Source organism: Salvelinus fontinalis, chromosome 3, assembly GCF_029448725.1.
Source record: "Salvelinus fontinalis isolate EN_2023a chromosome 3, ASM2944872v1, whole genome shotgun sequence".
Taxonomy (NCBI): domain Eukaryota; kingdom Metazoa; phylum Chordata; class Actinopteri; order Salmoniformes; family Salmonidae; genus Salvelinus; species Salvelinus fontinalis.
The window spans coordinates 10,421,119-10,435,954 of NC_074667.1; the positions used below are offsets into that span (position 1 = coordinate 10,421,119).

Below are 14,836 nucleotides of genomic sequence, written 5' to 3' on the forward strand. Positions count from 1 at the left end.
ATTTTCTTCATCCAGCATGGCCACGCTGAATGAGGGATTCACGTTGTGCGGACTTGTACAAACTCCAAGTGCTTCAGATTCTGCAATTCAGGGAATTGAACTGGATGGAGACAGTGACCATGTCGTCGTCACCGATTCCACGAGATCTGTCACTTTATACAAGGTAATGTTGACCAATACAAGTGGCTGAAATGTTGAACCAGCTCAGCTGATGGGATGATGGCACACTCGTGTCCATTGACATTGCAGTGGGGGATCCGACGCGTTTCAAAATATAGCTAGCTACATATAAAAATTGCTCACTCTCTTACCAGTATTGCAATGGTGTTTAACAACTATCTAGCTACACATCTGCGTATTCAGACGGTTTACTTGAATCAATCGACGTGCACGTAGGTGGACGTTATCACACGTACTGTTTCAATGAGAACAGTGCTACTAGATAGCTGCTTGGCGTGGGTTTGTTTGGTTAGTTGACGTTGGTGCCACTGTCATAAAGGTAGTCACACTCGTCTTGTGTTTGAATATGAACTTAACTTACCGTAATAATATGACAAAGGTTGTGTTTGTGTTGAAAAATGACTAGTGTTTACGTATGAGGTGCTGTGTTGACAGGTTTCAGACCAGAAGCCTCTGGGTAGCTGGACGGTGAAACAAGGACAGCTGTTGACTTGTCCTGCAGTGTTCAACTTTCAGACCAAGGAGTATGTAGTGGTCTCCGACAACAAGGTAACACTTGTGGACACGTCCCACAAACATGGAAACTAAACGCATTTAAAACATCTGGATTTGACCGTTGGACTTGATTCTTAAAATAACGTTTCTGTCTTCATGTTGTTCGTGGTCAATAAATGTTTACTCGCTAGGTCATCAGAGTTTGGAAAGATGAAGACCTCAGTTTAGACAAAGCATTTAAAGCAACTGTGAGTATGAGCTCTCTCTTGCTCCCTCTCACACACAAACAATTTCACTTTGTCAATTATGGTGACATACTCTGCAAATTAACATGACCTGTGCCAGTGAAGTCATTGTACCATAATCAAATCAAATTATGCCATACAATTCCTTTTTATCTCAGGCTTTCCTCTGACTTTGCAGTCATTTTGCGATGTCTCGCAGTTATTGGTCTTAAAACTACTTGTGTGTCTGCATGTCTTTTAGGTATCTGCTGATGTATGGAGGGTCCACTCTGCCCCTGGGAGAGAGCCTGTGGTGCTGTTTCAGAGAGGGGCAGTCAGACTCCTGGACTCCTTACTCTCCGCCCCCCAGCAGCCCATAGAGGACATCCTGTCAGAGGAGGAGGTCATAAGGTCAGACAATGGACACTAGTCTGGATTAGCGATCCATAACCTTCGGGTTGGTTGGCTTTAGTCCCATCACTATAGAGGCCGGTTGGCTTATTCTCCTTCAGAGCCATGGATATTATATATATTTTTTTAAAGTAGTCTAAAAAAGACTTGCAACCATGTTAATTTACAGTGAGACAATGATAATGTTGTCAGTACTTGGCTCGTTTGGTTAAGCAGTATTTTATTGTGTGAGATGCACACAGTTGACAATGTCCTCATGTTACCCCATAGATGGAGCACCAACATCGTGGCTGAGAAACAACACTTTGTCCTCTTCACGACAGAGCAGGTAGAAAGAATATTCTTTCCTTGCGGTACAACGGTACACTGAATAGCCGTGTACTCAATGACCTGCCAATGAGCAGGCATAAACCTGGTGCCATTTGCAACATGCTATATTTTGTGCAAGTATGAATTCGGTGCCACACTGTCGTGCTTAACATGGCTTCCCTGTTGTCCGTCACAGAAAGGGGAGCACTTCCTGTATGCGCAGAGGTTCAACTCCAACACCCTACAGAAGTATAGGCTGGAGGGAGAAGTCTCTGGAGCTCCCCCATTGAGTTTCTCTGCCTCTCTCCGGGACAAACACATCAACCTGCTCTACCTGTGTGAGTACGGCCGTCACTTCCATACCGGAGTAGTATGTTATAAATGTTAATGTAGCGATGTTAATTCAGCTTTTAAGGTGCATTATGCAGAAATCGTTCTGGCATTTCCTGGTTGTTAAAATTCTAATTGTTTTGTCACAAACTGAAAATAACTAACTTATAGTGTAGAGAATCAATGTGCTGTGAAATGCCTTTTTAAATAACCAAAAATATTGTATTTTCAGCTGTTTGAAGCTGGTGTACAAAACCGAAAGTAAAAGACGGGAAAACAAAACTTAAGAACAGAAAGCATAGAAATAGAACATATGTACCACTTCTTAGACTTGCTTTCAATGAGTGACAGATCTATAACTCATATTTCTGTGTGAATTTGGTCAGGTCGCCCAAAAAGTTACATAGTTCAGCTTTAACGGTCCCCCCCAGATAACTAGAATACTGTTGAAATGGTAGTGCATTCGATATCAATGAAGCACTTCACAAACAATGAAAAACGGTGGTCGGTCGTCGTAGCTCCAGCCTCGTGATAAACGTATGGTTTTCCTGAGAACCTTGCTCTCTCAATTATGTGATGGTGTCATAAGGCTATGATTGACCTGACTTGCATCTCTGTCTTCTATCTCACTCTCTCTTTTCTCCAGACCCTAACGGCTGTGTGTACCAGAGTGTGGTGGCGGTGCGGGGGCCTGTGGGGCTGGAAGGGGTGCAGGACCTGCCTCGTAGTCTGCGCCTGAGGCTGCCTGTTGGGGAGGGGGAGCTGGGAGCTGCTTCGGCGGTGGCCCTGGACGAAGCTCATGTGGCTGTGGTGGGGATGCCCCATCCCTCCGCCAGGACGGGCAAAGGTAAATATCAGGGTTGGGATCAATGCCATGTCAATTCAGGAGCTAAACTAAAATGTTGATTTTCCTCATGTGGGAAATTGGAATTGTAGTTCATGAATTTGATTGAATTATGATTATCACACACATTCACCCAATCCAACATCAACCCATAGATACGTACTTTTCGAAGTTCTGATTTGATGCCGCGTAAACATGGTGATATCTTCTCCTTGTATGCTTGGGAGCTTTAATCCTATTGCTGACATCCATCCAATCCTTTTTTCAATCATTTCTTTACATTTCAGATTTCCTCTGCATCTGGAATACTAATTTCCAGACTCTTCAGGCTGGCAGGGAGATGGTGGGAAGAATTCATGGACAGGTAGGAATACTGCGAATTTTGAATGTTTGCCTCCCAACTCTCATGACTATACTTGTATCTTGCACTAAATAAGACCCGCTTCACTCCTATTTATATCAATGATCATTCCTTCATTTCCCCTCAGGTCTGGTGTTATTTAGGAAAGCTGTTTGTCCCTCATGGCAAGGCCCTCTCCGTCATTCCCTACGAGTGTCAGAAGTGCTCCCTGGCCTCGGCCCTGGGGAAACTACGATGCGCCGGGATCGCAGGTAACGCGGCATTTACTCAGTAAAACAGTCACCAGAGTGGCGTTAGTCGTCCTTGACAGTGCATGGTTGAATCTAAAATGGCACCCTATTCCCTAATATAGTGCACTGCTTTTAATACAAGCCCTGGTGTCCCTGGTCAAAAGTAGTGAATGGGAAATGGGAAGCCATTTTGTATGAAGCTATATCACTCCTGTATCACACTTCATTGCATATGTTTCCCTCACCTATCTGATGTACTAAATCTGTAAATTACTGTTGACATTTCATCTGAATTGCATCCCTTGAAATGTAAACTAGCAGTTTAGTGAGTGGGATTTTATTTCATTTGCGGTTTTGTAGTGTCCACGTCGTCAGTGGCTGTGCCCTCTTGGAACACCCTACTGCACGGGGATCAGCCACAGGGGCCCACCAAAATAGTGGATACCAGGAAGAGTGTAAGTTAACCTGACTTCGTGAATTGGTTGACCCTAACCCTAATACTTTACCACCAGAATGGAGTCATGTTAATTTCACCTGTTCTGATTGGTCCTCCCTTGTACAGAAGCTGAGACGGAAGGGCCAATCAGCGCCTGCCCTCACAGTGGACCAAGTACTGGAGCTAATCAAGGTATTTTAGATCAACTGCTCATTGTGCTCTTCTGTTTTAGTCTCAAGCAGGTTTTGATGTTGTACATTGTGAGTGAACCACAAATGACCAGTCCCTTTCATAGTATATTTATATCAAATATAATTGTCCTCGAGGAAATGTCAAGTTAGGTGTTGACTGTGGTCAATCTCCAACCCCTCCAGACTGGTCCAGTAGAGGAGGTCCAGAGGGAGGTGGAGGCCCTGGTCTCCAGAGGCGATGCCCAGGACCTGCAGCTCTCGGTGGGCCGGCTGGCCTGCCACCTGGTGGCCCGAAGCCAGGTTGAGACAGCCTTCTACGCTCCCGGGGCCTTGGCACAGCTGGTGCAAACACAGTGCCTTTGCCACAGGTGAGGGTGGCATTGGGTTGACCCTACAGCACGGGAGTATTGGTCCTTTGGAAAGGGCTATGGGCTATGGGCTAATGGGCTATGTTGGATGCATGGAAAGGGAATGTGAACAGGGTTGTCAGTTTGTAGTAGTGTTGGTGCCAGGCCAAATATATACACTCTTTTCTTGAAACAGTAATACCTGAAGTTTTGATCTATTATAGACCTGTTTGCGCAGTGGTGAACCTATAGACCTTCAGTGTGTGACAGGTTAGTACAGTGGTGAACCTATAGACCTTCAGTGTGTGACAGATTAGTACAGTGGTGAACTTATAGACCTTCAGTGTGTGACAGGTTAGTACAGTGGTGAACCTATAGACCTTCAGTGTGTGACAGGTTAGCACAGTGGTGAACCTACAGGCCTTCAGTGTGTGACAGGTTAATGATGCTGAAAGGACAACAACAATAATACCAGCACACGTAGGAGAGTGTACTTTTTGGAAAAGGGACAGTGGTGTAGTAGTTGTTGCGAATACTCCCTTAATCCCCACTGATGCAAAGTAGTGTAGTGGATGTATATACGACGTATCAATTATGTAGTACAATAGAGAAATCAGTCACAAATTAGCCTACACAATCACAAAGCACGCAAAATATATGAGTATGTTCACCCATAGCCTAGTTTCAGCAGAATATCATCTGCAGGCAGCTAGAGCACACAGTTCTCGACTGGTTTTGGCATGGAGCAGCTCAGAAGAATGACGTCGATAGCCGGTAGGGTAGGTAGGAAGGATGTTTCGAAGTATGACCTCTACCAGTAAATGGCAACACTGGGGATGCAAGCCATGTATTGGTCTGAAGCCTTGGTGTGTAGGCTATTTGTGATGCGCAGTTCAGTCGTCATGCCCTGTTTGCATCGGGGGGGTGGGCATGGGTGGACGCAGGCCCACCCAATCAGATTGAGCACAAAAATAATACATTCTTTTTACAAAAATATACTCCTCAGTACCCCCCACAAATATAAATAAATACAGTTGAAGTCGGAAGTTTACATACACTTAGGTTGGAGTCACCACTCCACAAATGTCTTGTTAACAAACTATAGTTTTGGCAAGTCGGCTAGGACATCTACTTTGTGCAGGACACAAGTAATCTTTCCACCAATTGTTTACAGACAGTGAATTATAAGTGAAATAATCTGTATTACAATTCCAGTGGGTCAGAAGTTTACATACACTAAATTGACAGTGCCTTTAAACAGCTTGGAAAATTCCAGAAAATGATGTCATGCCTTTAGAAGCTTCTGATAGGCTAATTGACATAATTTGAGTCAATTGGAGGTGTACCTGTGGATGTACACTGCTCAAAAAAATAAAGGGAACACTTAAACAACACAATGTAACTCCAAGTCAATCACACTTCTGTGAAATCAAACTGTCCACTTAGGAAGCAACATTGATTGACAATAAATTTCACATGCTGTTGTGCACATGCTGTTGTGGCAGCATCATGTTGTGGCAATGCTACCAAATACTAATTGAGTGCATGTAAACTTCTGACCACTTCTGACCAAACTTCTGACCACTGGGAATGTGATGAAAGAAATAAAAGCTGAAATTAATCATTCTCTCTACTTTTATTCTGACATTTCACATTCTTAAAATAAAGTGGTGATCCTAACTGACCTAAGACAGGGAATGTTTACTAGGATTAAATGTCAGGAATTGTGAAACTGAGTTTAAATGTATTTGGCTAAGGTGTATGTGAACTTCTTACTTCAACTATATATATATATATATATATATATATATATATATTTATTTTTTTATTTTTTTGTATTTCTCTCAGACCTCAAATGGTCTCCTGAACATCCTAGAACATCACATTTGTGTTTTTCTATAATAAAAGTTTATTTTTTATATATATTTTATTTTTATTTTGCTCATCTGAAAAATCTATAGGACAACACATTTTTCTAAATGTAGAAAACAGGGTTTTTCACACAGGGTACCTTTCCTTTGCTGGGCAGGCCCCTTGGGATTTATTTTTTAGCAAAATGTGAGTATACCCACTTTACCAGGCACCACTACCACCACCGCATAGGGCCAATGGAAAGACAGCATGATGTTAAAGGATAAACAGTCTATAAACTTGGACATAATAAGCCAGTAGGTCCCAATCATAAGAATAGGAAAAACACAAACATTACGCTAATGTACAACTATTACTTCCCATTGCGTAAAACATTTTATGTTTAGCACACAAAGTAACCAGTGACCTAAAGTTTAAATGCAACAATATTTCACACGTTATTTTCAAAGAGATTGCTAACAGCAAGCGTGGTGCAATAAAAAAAAAACATTTCCACTCACCAGATGATCATTTGAAACTTAACTTCTTGTTGAAAGTTATTCTTGAAAAGGGAGAAGCTAACACATTTGCAACAACATCCTCTGCAAACTAGTCTGCAACAAAAGATGGCTAGCTAGACTATGGGGAAACTACTGCTCCCTATTGCGCAGTGACCTGTTGGCCTTTGAGAAGGCAGTAGTTAACATGTTTTTTTGTCGAAACGGTCCCACCTATTACAAGTCAAATTGATTGGTAGATTAAACTGTCACTCCAAAATGTTACTCTAATACAGTTGAATGGCAGATGCCATCATAAGCTAGATAGAAGGCCTAGCCAATGGCTGTCTTAGCTAGCTAGTTTTATCTCCCAAGAGACCACTCAAAAAGAATCATGATTGCATATTTTTTTTCTCTTCAGTGTTAACCTTTCCTTTCCAACAAATTCTGTAGATATTCAATCAGAACATAATTGAAAAGAATAATGTAATTTATAATTATTGTTATAATTATTGAATAAATTCTCTGAAGTTGTAGAAGGCCCTCATTGTTTTTCACTGACTTTGGTTTAGTAATAATTTGTAGTGTCTCCATTTTCCCTCTGGTTGCATTTTTTTTCACTATTCTGAATGTCTAAAGAACCCATGTGTTCTGGAATATGAACACTGAATTACTGGATATGTTGAACTCATTATTATGGTGGCCTTATGACAAAATTACAATCATGGTCTTGAATTGGACTTTTTTGTGGCTCGATCTTGACTCTGTCTCGGACCGCTTGTCACCCTCCCGGTCTCGGTCTTGACTAAGTCCCCGTCCCCCACCCCCCCACCCCATCTGGTTTTGGTCTTGACCAACTATATTTCCTCCGGTCTTGGTCTTGAATCTGTCTCGCTTTAGGTGGTCTCAAACACTGCCAGACATCATAGGTGAAGACATGTTGGGTGGGTACCTATCCTATTTCTTCGCTTATCAGTAGCAATGAAGGAAAGGAGACTAGGAAAGGAATCTTTTTTTATAGTATTTTCACATCCCCCTCTTCAAAGGGGGGGACACTCTTGACCCAAACAGCTACAGACCTATATCTATCCTACCCTGCCTTTCTAAGGTCTTCGAAAGCCAAGTCAACAAACAGATTACCGACCATCTCGAATCCCACCATACCTTCTCCGCTATGCAATCTGGTTTCAGAGCTGGTCATGGGTGCACCCCAGCCACGCTCAAGGTCATAAACGATATCTTAACTGCTATCGATAGGAAACAGTACTGTGCAGCCATATTCATTGACCTGGCCAAGGCTTTTGACTCTGTCAATCACCACATCCTCATCGGCAGACTCGACAGCCTTGGTTTCTCTAATGATTGCCTCGCCTGGTTCACCAACTACTTCTCTGATCGAGTTCAGTGTGTCAAATCGGAGGGTCTGTTGTCCGGACCTCTGGCAGTCTCTATGGGGGTGCCACAGGGTTCAATTCTTGGACCGACTCTCTTCTCTGTATACATCAATGATGTCGCTCTTGCTGCTGGTGAGTCTGATCCACCTCTACGCAGACGACACTATTCTGTATACTTCTGGCCCTTCTTTTGACACTGTGTTAACAACCCTCCAGGCGAGCTTCAATGCCATACAACTCTCCTTCCGTGGCCTCCAATTGCTCTTAAATGCAAGTAAAACGAAATGCATGCTCTTCAACCGATCGCTGCCTGCACCTGCCCGCCTGTCCAGCATCACTACTCTGGACGGCTCTGACTTAGAATATGTGGACAACTACAAATACCTAGGTGTCTGGTTAGACTGTAAACTCTCCTTCCAGACTCACATCAAGCATCTCCAATCCAAAGTTAAATCTAGAATCGGCTTCCTATTCCGCAACAAAGCATCCTTCACTCATGCTGCCAAACATACCCTTGTAAAACTGACCATCCTACCAATCCTCGACTTCGGTGATGTCATTTACAAAAATAGCCTCCAAAACCCTACTCAATAAATTGGATGCAGTCTATCACAGTGCCATCCGTTTTGTCACCAAAGCCCCATATACTACCCACCACTGCGACCTGTACGCTCTCGTTGGCTGGCCCTCGCTTCACACTCGTCGCCAAACCCACTGGCTCCAGGTCATCTACAAGACCCTGCTAGGTAAAGTCCCCCCTTATCTCAGCTCGCTGGTCACCATAGCAACGCCCACCCGTAGCACGCGCTCCAGCAGGTATATCTCTCTGGTCACCCCCAAAACCAATTCTTCCTTTGGCCGCCTCTCCTTCCAGTTCTCTGCTGCCAATGACTGGAACGAACTACAAAAATCTCTGAAACTGGAAACACTTATCTCCCTCACTAGCTTTAAGCACCAGCTGTCAGAGCAGCTCATAGATTACTGCACCTGTACATAGCCCATCTATAATTGTAGATTGTATAAAGACTTATTTTTCACTGTATTATTGACTGTATGTTTGTTTTACTCCATGTGTAACTATGTGTTGTTGTATGTGTCGAACTGCTTTGCTTTATCTTGGCCAGGTCGCATTTGTAAATGAGAACGTGTTCTCAATTTGCCTACCTGGTTAAATAAAGGTGAAATAAAAAAAATAAAAAAATAAACAGACTGTTGTTGAAACCCTTGGTTTGGTTCTGATCTGTTCTATGTCTTTCTGCAGCGTGTGTCCCGACCTCCTGCTGCTGGCCCTGGAGCACAAGGACTACTTCCTTTGTCAGCTCTGCCTGCAGCTCTTCCTAGACATCCCTGAGGTGGTCACGTGTGCCTGCCTCAAAACCTTCATCAGGTCAGTCTAACTCGATGGTGTATGGGGCGTCTTGTGTAACGACCTATACGTTGTGAATAAGATTCACTCTGGTGAAGTTCAGGATAGTGTTTCCTACCAGTGCTGGAGCTTGATTATGTATTTGTTGGCCTAATTGTTGTGCTCTCTTTTGATGGTTGAAGTTTCTACTCATTGTGTCCAATGCATATTCTTTCCACCACATTGTAAACCAAGCGGTCTCTTTGTGGCTGTGTATTGATTTTTAAATAGTTTATTTTTAAGTTTGTTTATTTCTAGAACTTGTTTTGTTTGAACCATTTCCAATGCTTCCAAGTGTTGTTACTGCAAATACATAGTTTGTCAATTCATATAAATAGCCTGAAATCAGGATCGTTGTTGTAACGGCTGTGTGTCGCTCTCCCTCCAAGTGTGCCAGACGGCGACGTGGAGATGGTCAGTCTGGAGCCGGACAGCGTGTCCTTCATGGAGGGCCTGCTGGCGGCGGGGGCCCGGGGGGGCCAACAGAACGGCTTCAGCCCCCCTCTGTTTGAGGAGGACAGCTGTGACCCCCACCACCAGCCCAAACCTCCCCAGCACCAGGATAAGAAGAACCCCACACTGCAGCTGGAGGTCTGCCCCGTGGGTCTACACAAGGCTGTGCTACTGTATCCTTGTGTGTAGTCTGGACAACCATTACCCTAAACACTATTCCATTGCAAGACTTCAGTAATATCTGATAATGTCATTGTTGATTAAACCGTGTAATTGATTTTTCAATCCATCTGACTATTGATGATACTAACACAAGGCTGTGTTACTGTATCCTCTCACTATGGGTTTGTTTGATTGGTTGATTCGTTCAATTGTTCATTAATAGGGATAGATACACTGACACATTTCATTGTCAACAGTCGGCTGCAAAGCACCATAATGTTTACCATGCGCTAATATACAGCACCAGTCCGTAGAGATTACTCTTAAACATGTGTGGAGGTATTATAACTTAACTGTGCTGCTATAGTAATGAGGTCCTGCAGACGCCGTACAGTGACAACCTCCTGCTCCCACACCTGAAGGACCTCAACGCTCAGCAGGTTATTGTGAGTAGCTACCTGTCTCTCATCTCCTTGACAATATGCCATAGTTGGGATCAATTTCATTCAAGTCGATTCAGGAAGTAAATTCCAATCTTCCCCATTTTGAAGAATTATCACATTTGTTTACTTCCTGAATTGAATTGGAATTGACTGTAATCCTGCAATATACCATGGTGTTTTTTTTTCTTCTATTGACTTCCAATGTATTAACTGCAGTTAGCTATGAGGATACGTTGAAAGACTGATGGCTGCATCCTTCTGTTTCCTTTCCTCTCCTAGCTCTTTCTTCAGTACCTCCAGTTCGTCTATTTGAAATATTCCCAAGACGTCTACCCACAAACGGCAGGTTTGAGATCGCCCACAATGACACAGGTTGGTACATGGAAGCATTAAAGTTATACAAAAGGTGAATGCATGTAATTATATTGTATAGCATTAACTTAATGTGTGTGTATTCTGAATTTCCTTTTTCTTTTCTAGATCATTGACTGGGTGTGCTTGTTGTTGGATGCTCATTTCATGGTCTTGGTCATTGCTCCTGATGCCAAAGGATTGTTGTCAAGTCTCCAAAGCTTTGTCAAGTCCCAGGTATGTGCTTTCTCTCTGGTCCTCACCGCAAATGATAGTTGAGCATTTTTGTCATAATGGTTCCCTTGATGATAACTAGTGTAATTTGTTTTTATTGCTATGATAATGAAACCCACTTGAGGCACCCAGGGAGGAATGTTTACCTCTTCAGTGGTTCAAACTGGAAAAGCAAGTGGTGTTGCGATTGTAATTGCTAGCCGTTTTCTGTCACGAGCAGCATCGACGATATTAGGATGAGCACGATGCAAGACTTTGCTCTCACACAGTCACACAGAGTATCTGCGCATGTGCACTGGTTCGCTCCACTCTGCTAAAACGTGCCCGCTTCGGAACCAACCCAGCGGAGGAGTTTAGCCATACGCTTCAACGCTCGTATTTGTTGCGTAAATTGACACACTACTGCTATTTACTTTGTGCATCTACTTCATCTCGCTGTGTATGGTTCTACGTACTGTGTATGGTTCTTTGTTGTAAGGGTTCATTTAACGTCTATACCTATCTACCCATTCCAGGTGAAACTATTCTCTGAACTGGGGAAGATCGAGGGCTGCCTTCAAGAGCTCCACAAAAGGAAGCCGTTGAATGACATCAGCCAGTACTCCATAGAAGTCATTGAGCTGTTTTAGACCATATTTACAGATTATTTCTAATTAAACTCTGCTGTTGACCTTCTCCCCATTTTTCTCTTGGTCAGTTGCATCAGTGTTCCACTTTGTATTTGGTACGCTACCGAAAGGTCCATGGTTAAACTGCTATATCATACCTATCTACTGTAGATACCTACACTGGTCCCAGATCTGCTTGTGCTTTCAACGATGAACATAGGAGTTGGCTGTGCAGCGCCCAAACAGATCTAGGATCAGTCTAGTTGATTCCCAGATGTGTAGAGCAAATTATTCTCTAGTTCTGAACTGTGGCATTGCCGAGGCCTCGGTCCCTATAGCCATGTGATTTGTATTTGTATAATCTGAGGGCGGGTGTAGTAGAAATATTTGTTAATATGAATTATGTAGAAAACTATAGTCCCATGAAATTTCATCATGGCATAGATACTTTTAACCTATGGAACATACTGCCCCTTTTTTTTACAGGAATATACAGAATACTGACATGTCTAAAAATGGAAATGGGTCTCAACCTTCCATATGGTTGACAGTCTTGTGGTTAAATGTTGTATTTCATAAAGGCGATTTGGACAGTGAATGACATCTCCCAATCACATTATAGTAGCACATGTTTTCTATAGATACATTTTGTGTTGCATTCTAACAAAGTCCATTCTGAATTCATATGACAGTATTTGTATTAAAAATACCCTATGCACAAAATGACCCTCGCCTTTGTCCCATCATGATGAGTTGTATGGTTATCGTATGTATGTCTAAGTTAAGATTACATGGTACCATATACACAATGCGGTTGAAAAAACAAAATTCACAAATTTTGGACACCACTTTAAATTTGTGAATTTTGTTATTTCAGCCACACCTGTTGCTGACAGGCACGGGCGCAAGTTAGGTTTTAAAATTAGGTGGGGATCTTTTTTTTTTTTTTTATCCAGTCGGATAAAGACTCCAAACGGCCTACCCGACCACTCTGTTTTAACACTGACTACCAAGTTCCAAACTGCCTCTGGGAGCAAAGTCAGCACAAGAACTGTTTGTCGGGAGCTTCATGAAATGGGGTTCCATGGCCAAGCAGCTGCACACCCAAGCCTAAAATCACCATGCTCAATGCCAAGTGTCAGCTGGAGTGATGTACAACTCGGTGCCATTGGTCTCTGGAGCAGTGGAAACGTATTCTCTGGAGTGATGAATCACACATCACCATCTGGCAGTCCATGGACAAATCTGGGCTTTGGTGGATGTCAGAACGCTACCTGCCCCAATGCGTAGTGCCAACTGTAAAGTTTGGTGGAGGAGGAATAATGGTTCGGGCTAGGCCCCTTAGTTCCAGTGAAGGGAAATCATAACGCTACATAATAAATATAATCGAATTGTATTTGTCACATACAACCTTACAGTGAAATGCTTACTTACAAGCCCTTAACCAACAATGCAGTTTTAAGAAAAAATGTGTTATGTAAAAAATAGATAATTAAAAGTAAAAATAATTAAAGAGCAGCAGTAAAATAACAATAGCGAGGCTAAACAGGGGGTACCGGTATGTTGAGGTAATTGAGGTAATATGTACATGTAGGTAGAGTTAAAGTGACTTTACATAGATAATAAACGGAGGGTAGCAGTAGCATAAAAGTCTGGGTAGCCATTTGATTAGCTGTTCAGGAGTCTTATGGCTTGGGGGTAGAAGCTGTTCAGAAGTCTTTTGGACCTAGACTTGGTGCTCCGGCACCACTTGCCGTGAGGTAGCAGAGAGAACAGTCTATAAATACAATGACATTCTAGACGATTCTGTGCTTTTCACTTTGTGGCAACAGTTTGGGGAATGGCCTTTCATTTTTCAGCACGAAAATGCCCCCGTGCACAAAACGAGGTCCATACAGAAATGGTTTGTCGAGATCGGTGGGGAAGAACTTGACTGACCTGCGCAGCACACCGACTTCAAGCCCATCGAACACCTTTGGGATGAATTGGAACGCATATTGCAAACCAGGCCTAATCTCCCAACATCAGTGCCCAACCTCATTAGTTGGATATTCAACGGATATTCGCGCTTTCAAACCTCAATAGCTTTCAAACCACTTGAGCCACAGACTCCAAATAAGTGTCATGATGTTGGAAAAAATTGCGCACAACATTGCACAGGTCTTATTTTCACAATTTGGACATTAATTCACTTTCCAAAGCTAATAAACGTGTTGAAATGTGAGCAGCATTTTGGATTCTTAGTTGAATTAGTTAGGGAGCGTAAACAAAGTACAAATGTCAAAAGCTCCTTGGTCATCTAACCTACTTGACTCAAACAAGGTTCAGAATGTCCACTCAGTGGGCCTACAAATTGTATACCCTTTAGTTTGTCCATTTTCATCTCACATGTTTTTACATACATTTTTCAAACTTTAAATTTTCAATAGCTCCTTGGTCATGTGACCTACTGACTTCGAACAAGGTTCAGAATCTACATTCAGTGGCCCTACACATTGCACACCCTTTAGTTTGTCAATTTGATGCAGTTTGTCAATTAGCTAGAACCACTTTTGAACATTTTAGGAGTAATTGAAATTTGAAAATGTTTATTTGTCACTATGTTAACGGTCCCTGACTGCTGTTGGTGGATGTAAGGAAAACTACAGGGGAATATCCGTCGAATATCCTACGTGAAACTGATTTTACCTCGGTGAGTGGAGGCTGTTATAGCAGCAAAGGGGGGACAAACTCCATATTAATGCTCATGATTTTGGATTGAGATGTTCGACGAGAAGGTGTCCACATACTTTTGGTCATGTAGTGTATGTAATTTAGATATTCACATCAATATTTTTTGCAATACTGCTAAAGTCTACTTGGAACATGCAACCAGAAAATGAAGTATTTATTTTTGAACACTTGGAGGTGCCCTTTTCCATTGTGTTGTACCACCTTTTGCATGAAGACCGTAGGTAATATAAAGACATTAACTACATTCAAATTTACGTAACAAATGTATAGTTGAATGATTTGGGGATTAGAAGTACAACCCTTTAAAGTGAAACTTCCCATTAACTAATTACATCGTCAAAAGATAT

The 14,836-nt window shown here is 42.4% G+C and overlaps 1 protein-coding gene across 1 annotated transcript; it reads left to right on the forward strand.

The window, feature by feature from the left end:
* Nucleotides 1–12,482, forward strand: LOC129838347 (nucleolar protein 11-like). Its single transcript, XM_055905287.1, has 18 exons — nt 1–163; nt 616–729; nt 867–923; nt 1,162–1,310; nt 1,581–1,638; nt 1,816–1,957; nt 2,596–2,796; nt 3,081–3,157; nt 3,282–3,405; nt 3,745–3,839; nt 3,947–4,012; nt 4,195–4,379; nt 9,362–9,487; nt 9,895–10,131; nt 10,488–10,566; nt 10,843–10,935; nt 11,044–11,151; nt 11,664–12,482. Exons 1-18 carry the CDS (start codon nt 17–19, stop codon nt 11,775–11,777), a joined length of 2,172 nt encoding a protein of 723 aa, XP_055761262.1. The 5' UTR covers nt 1–16; the 3' UTR covers nt 11,778–12,482.
* The last annotated feature ends 2,354 nt before the right edge of the window (nt 12,483–14,836 follow it).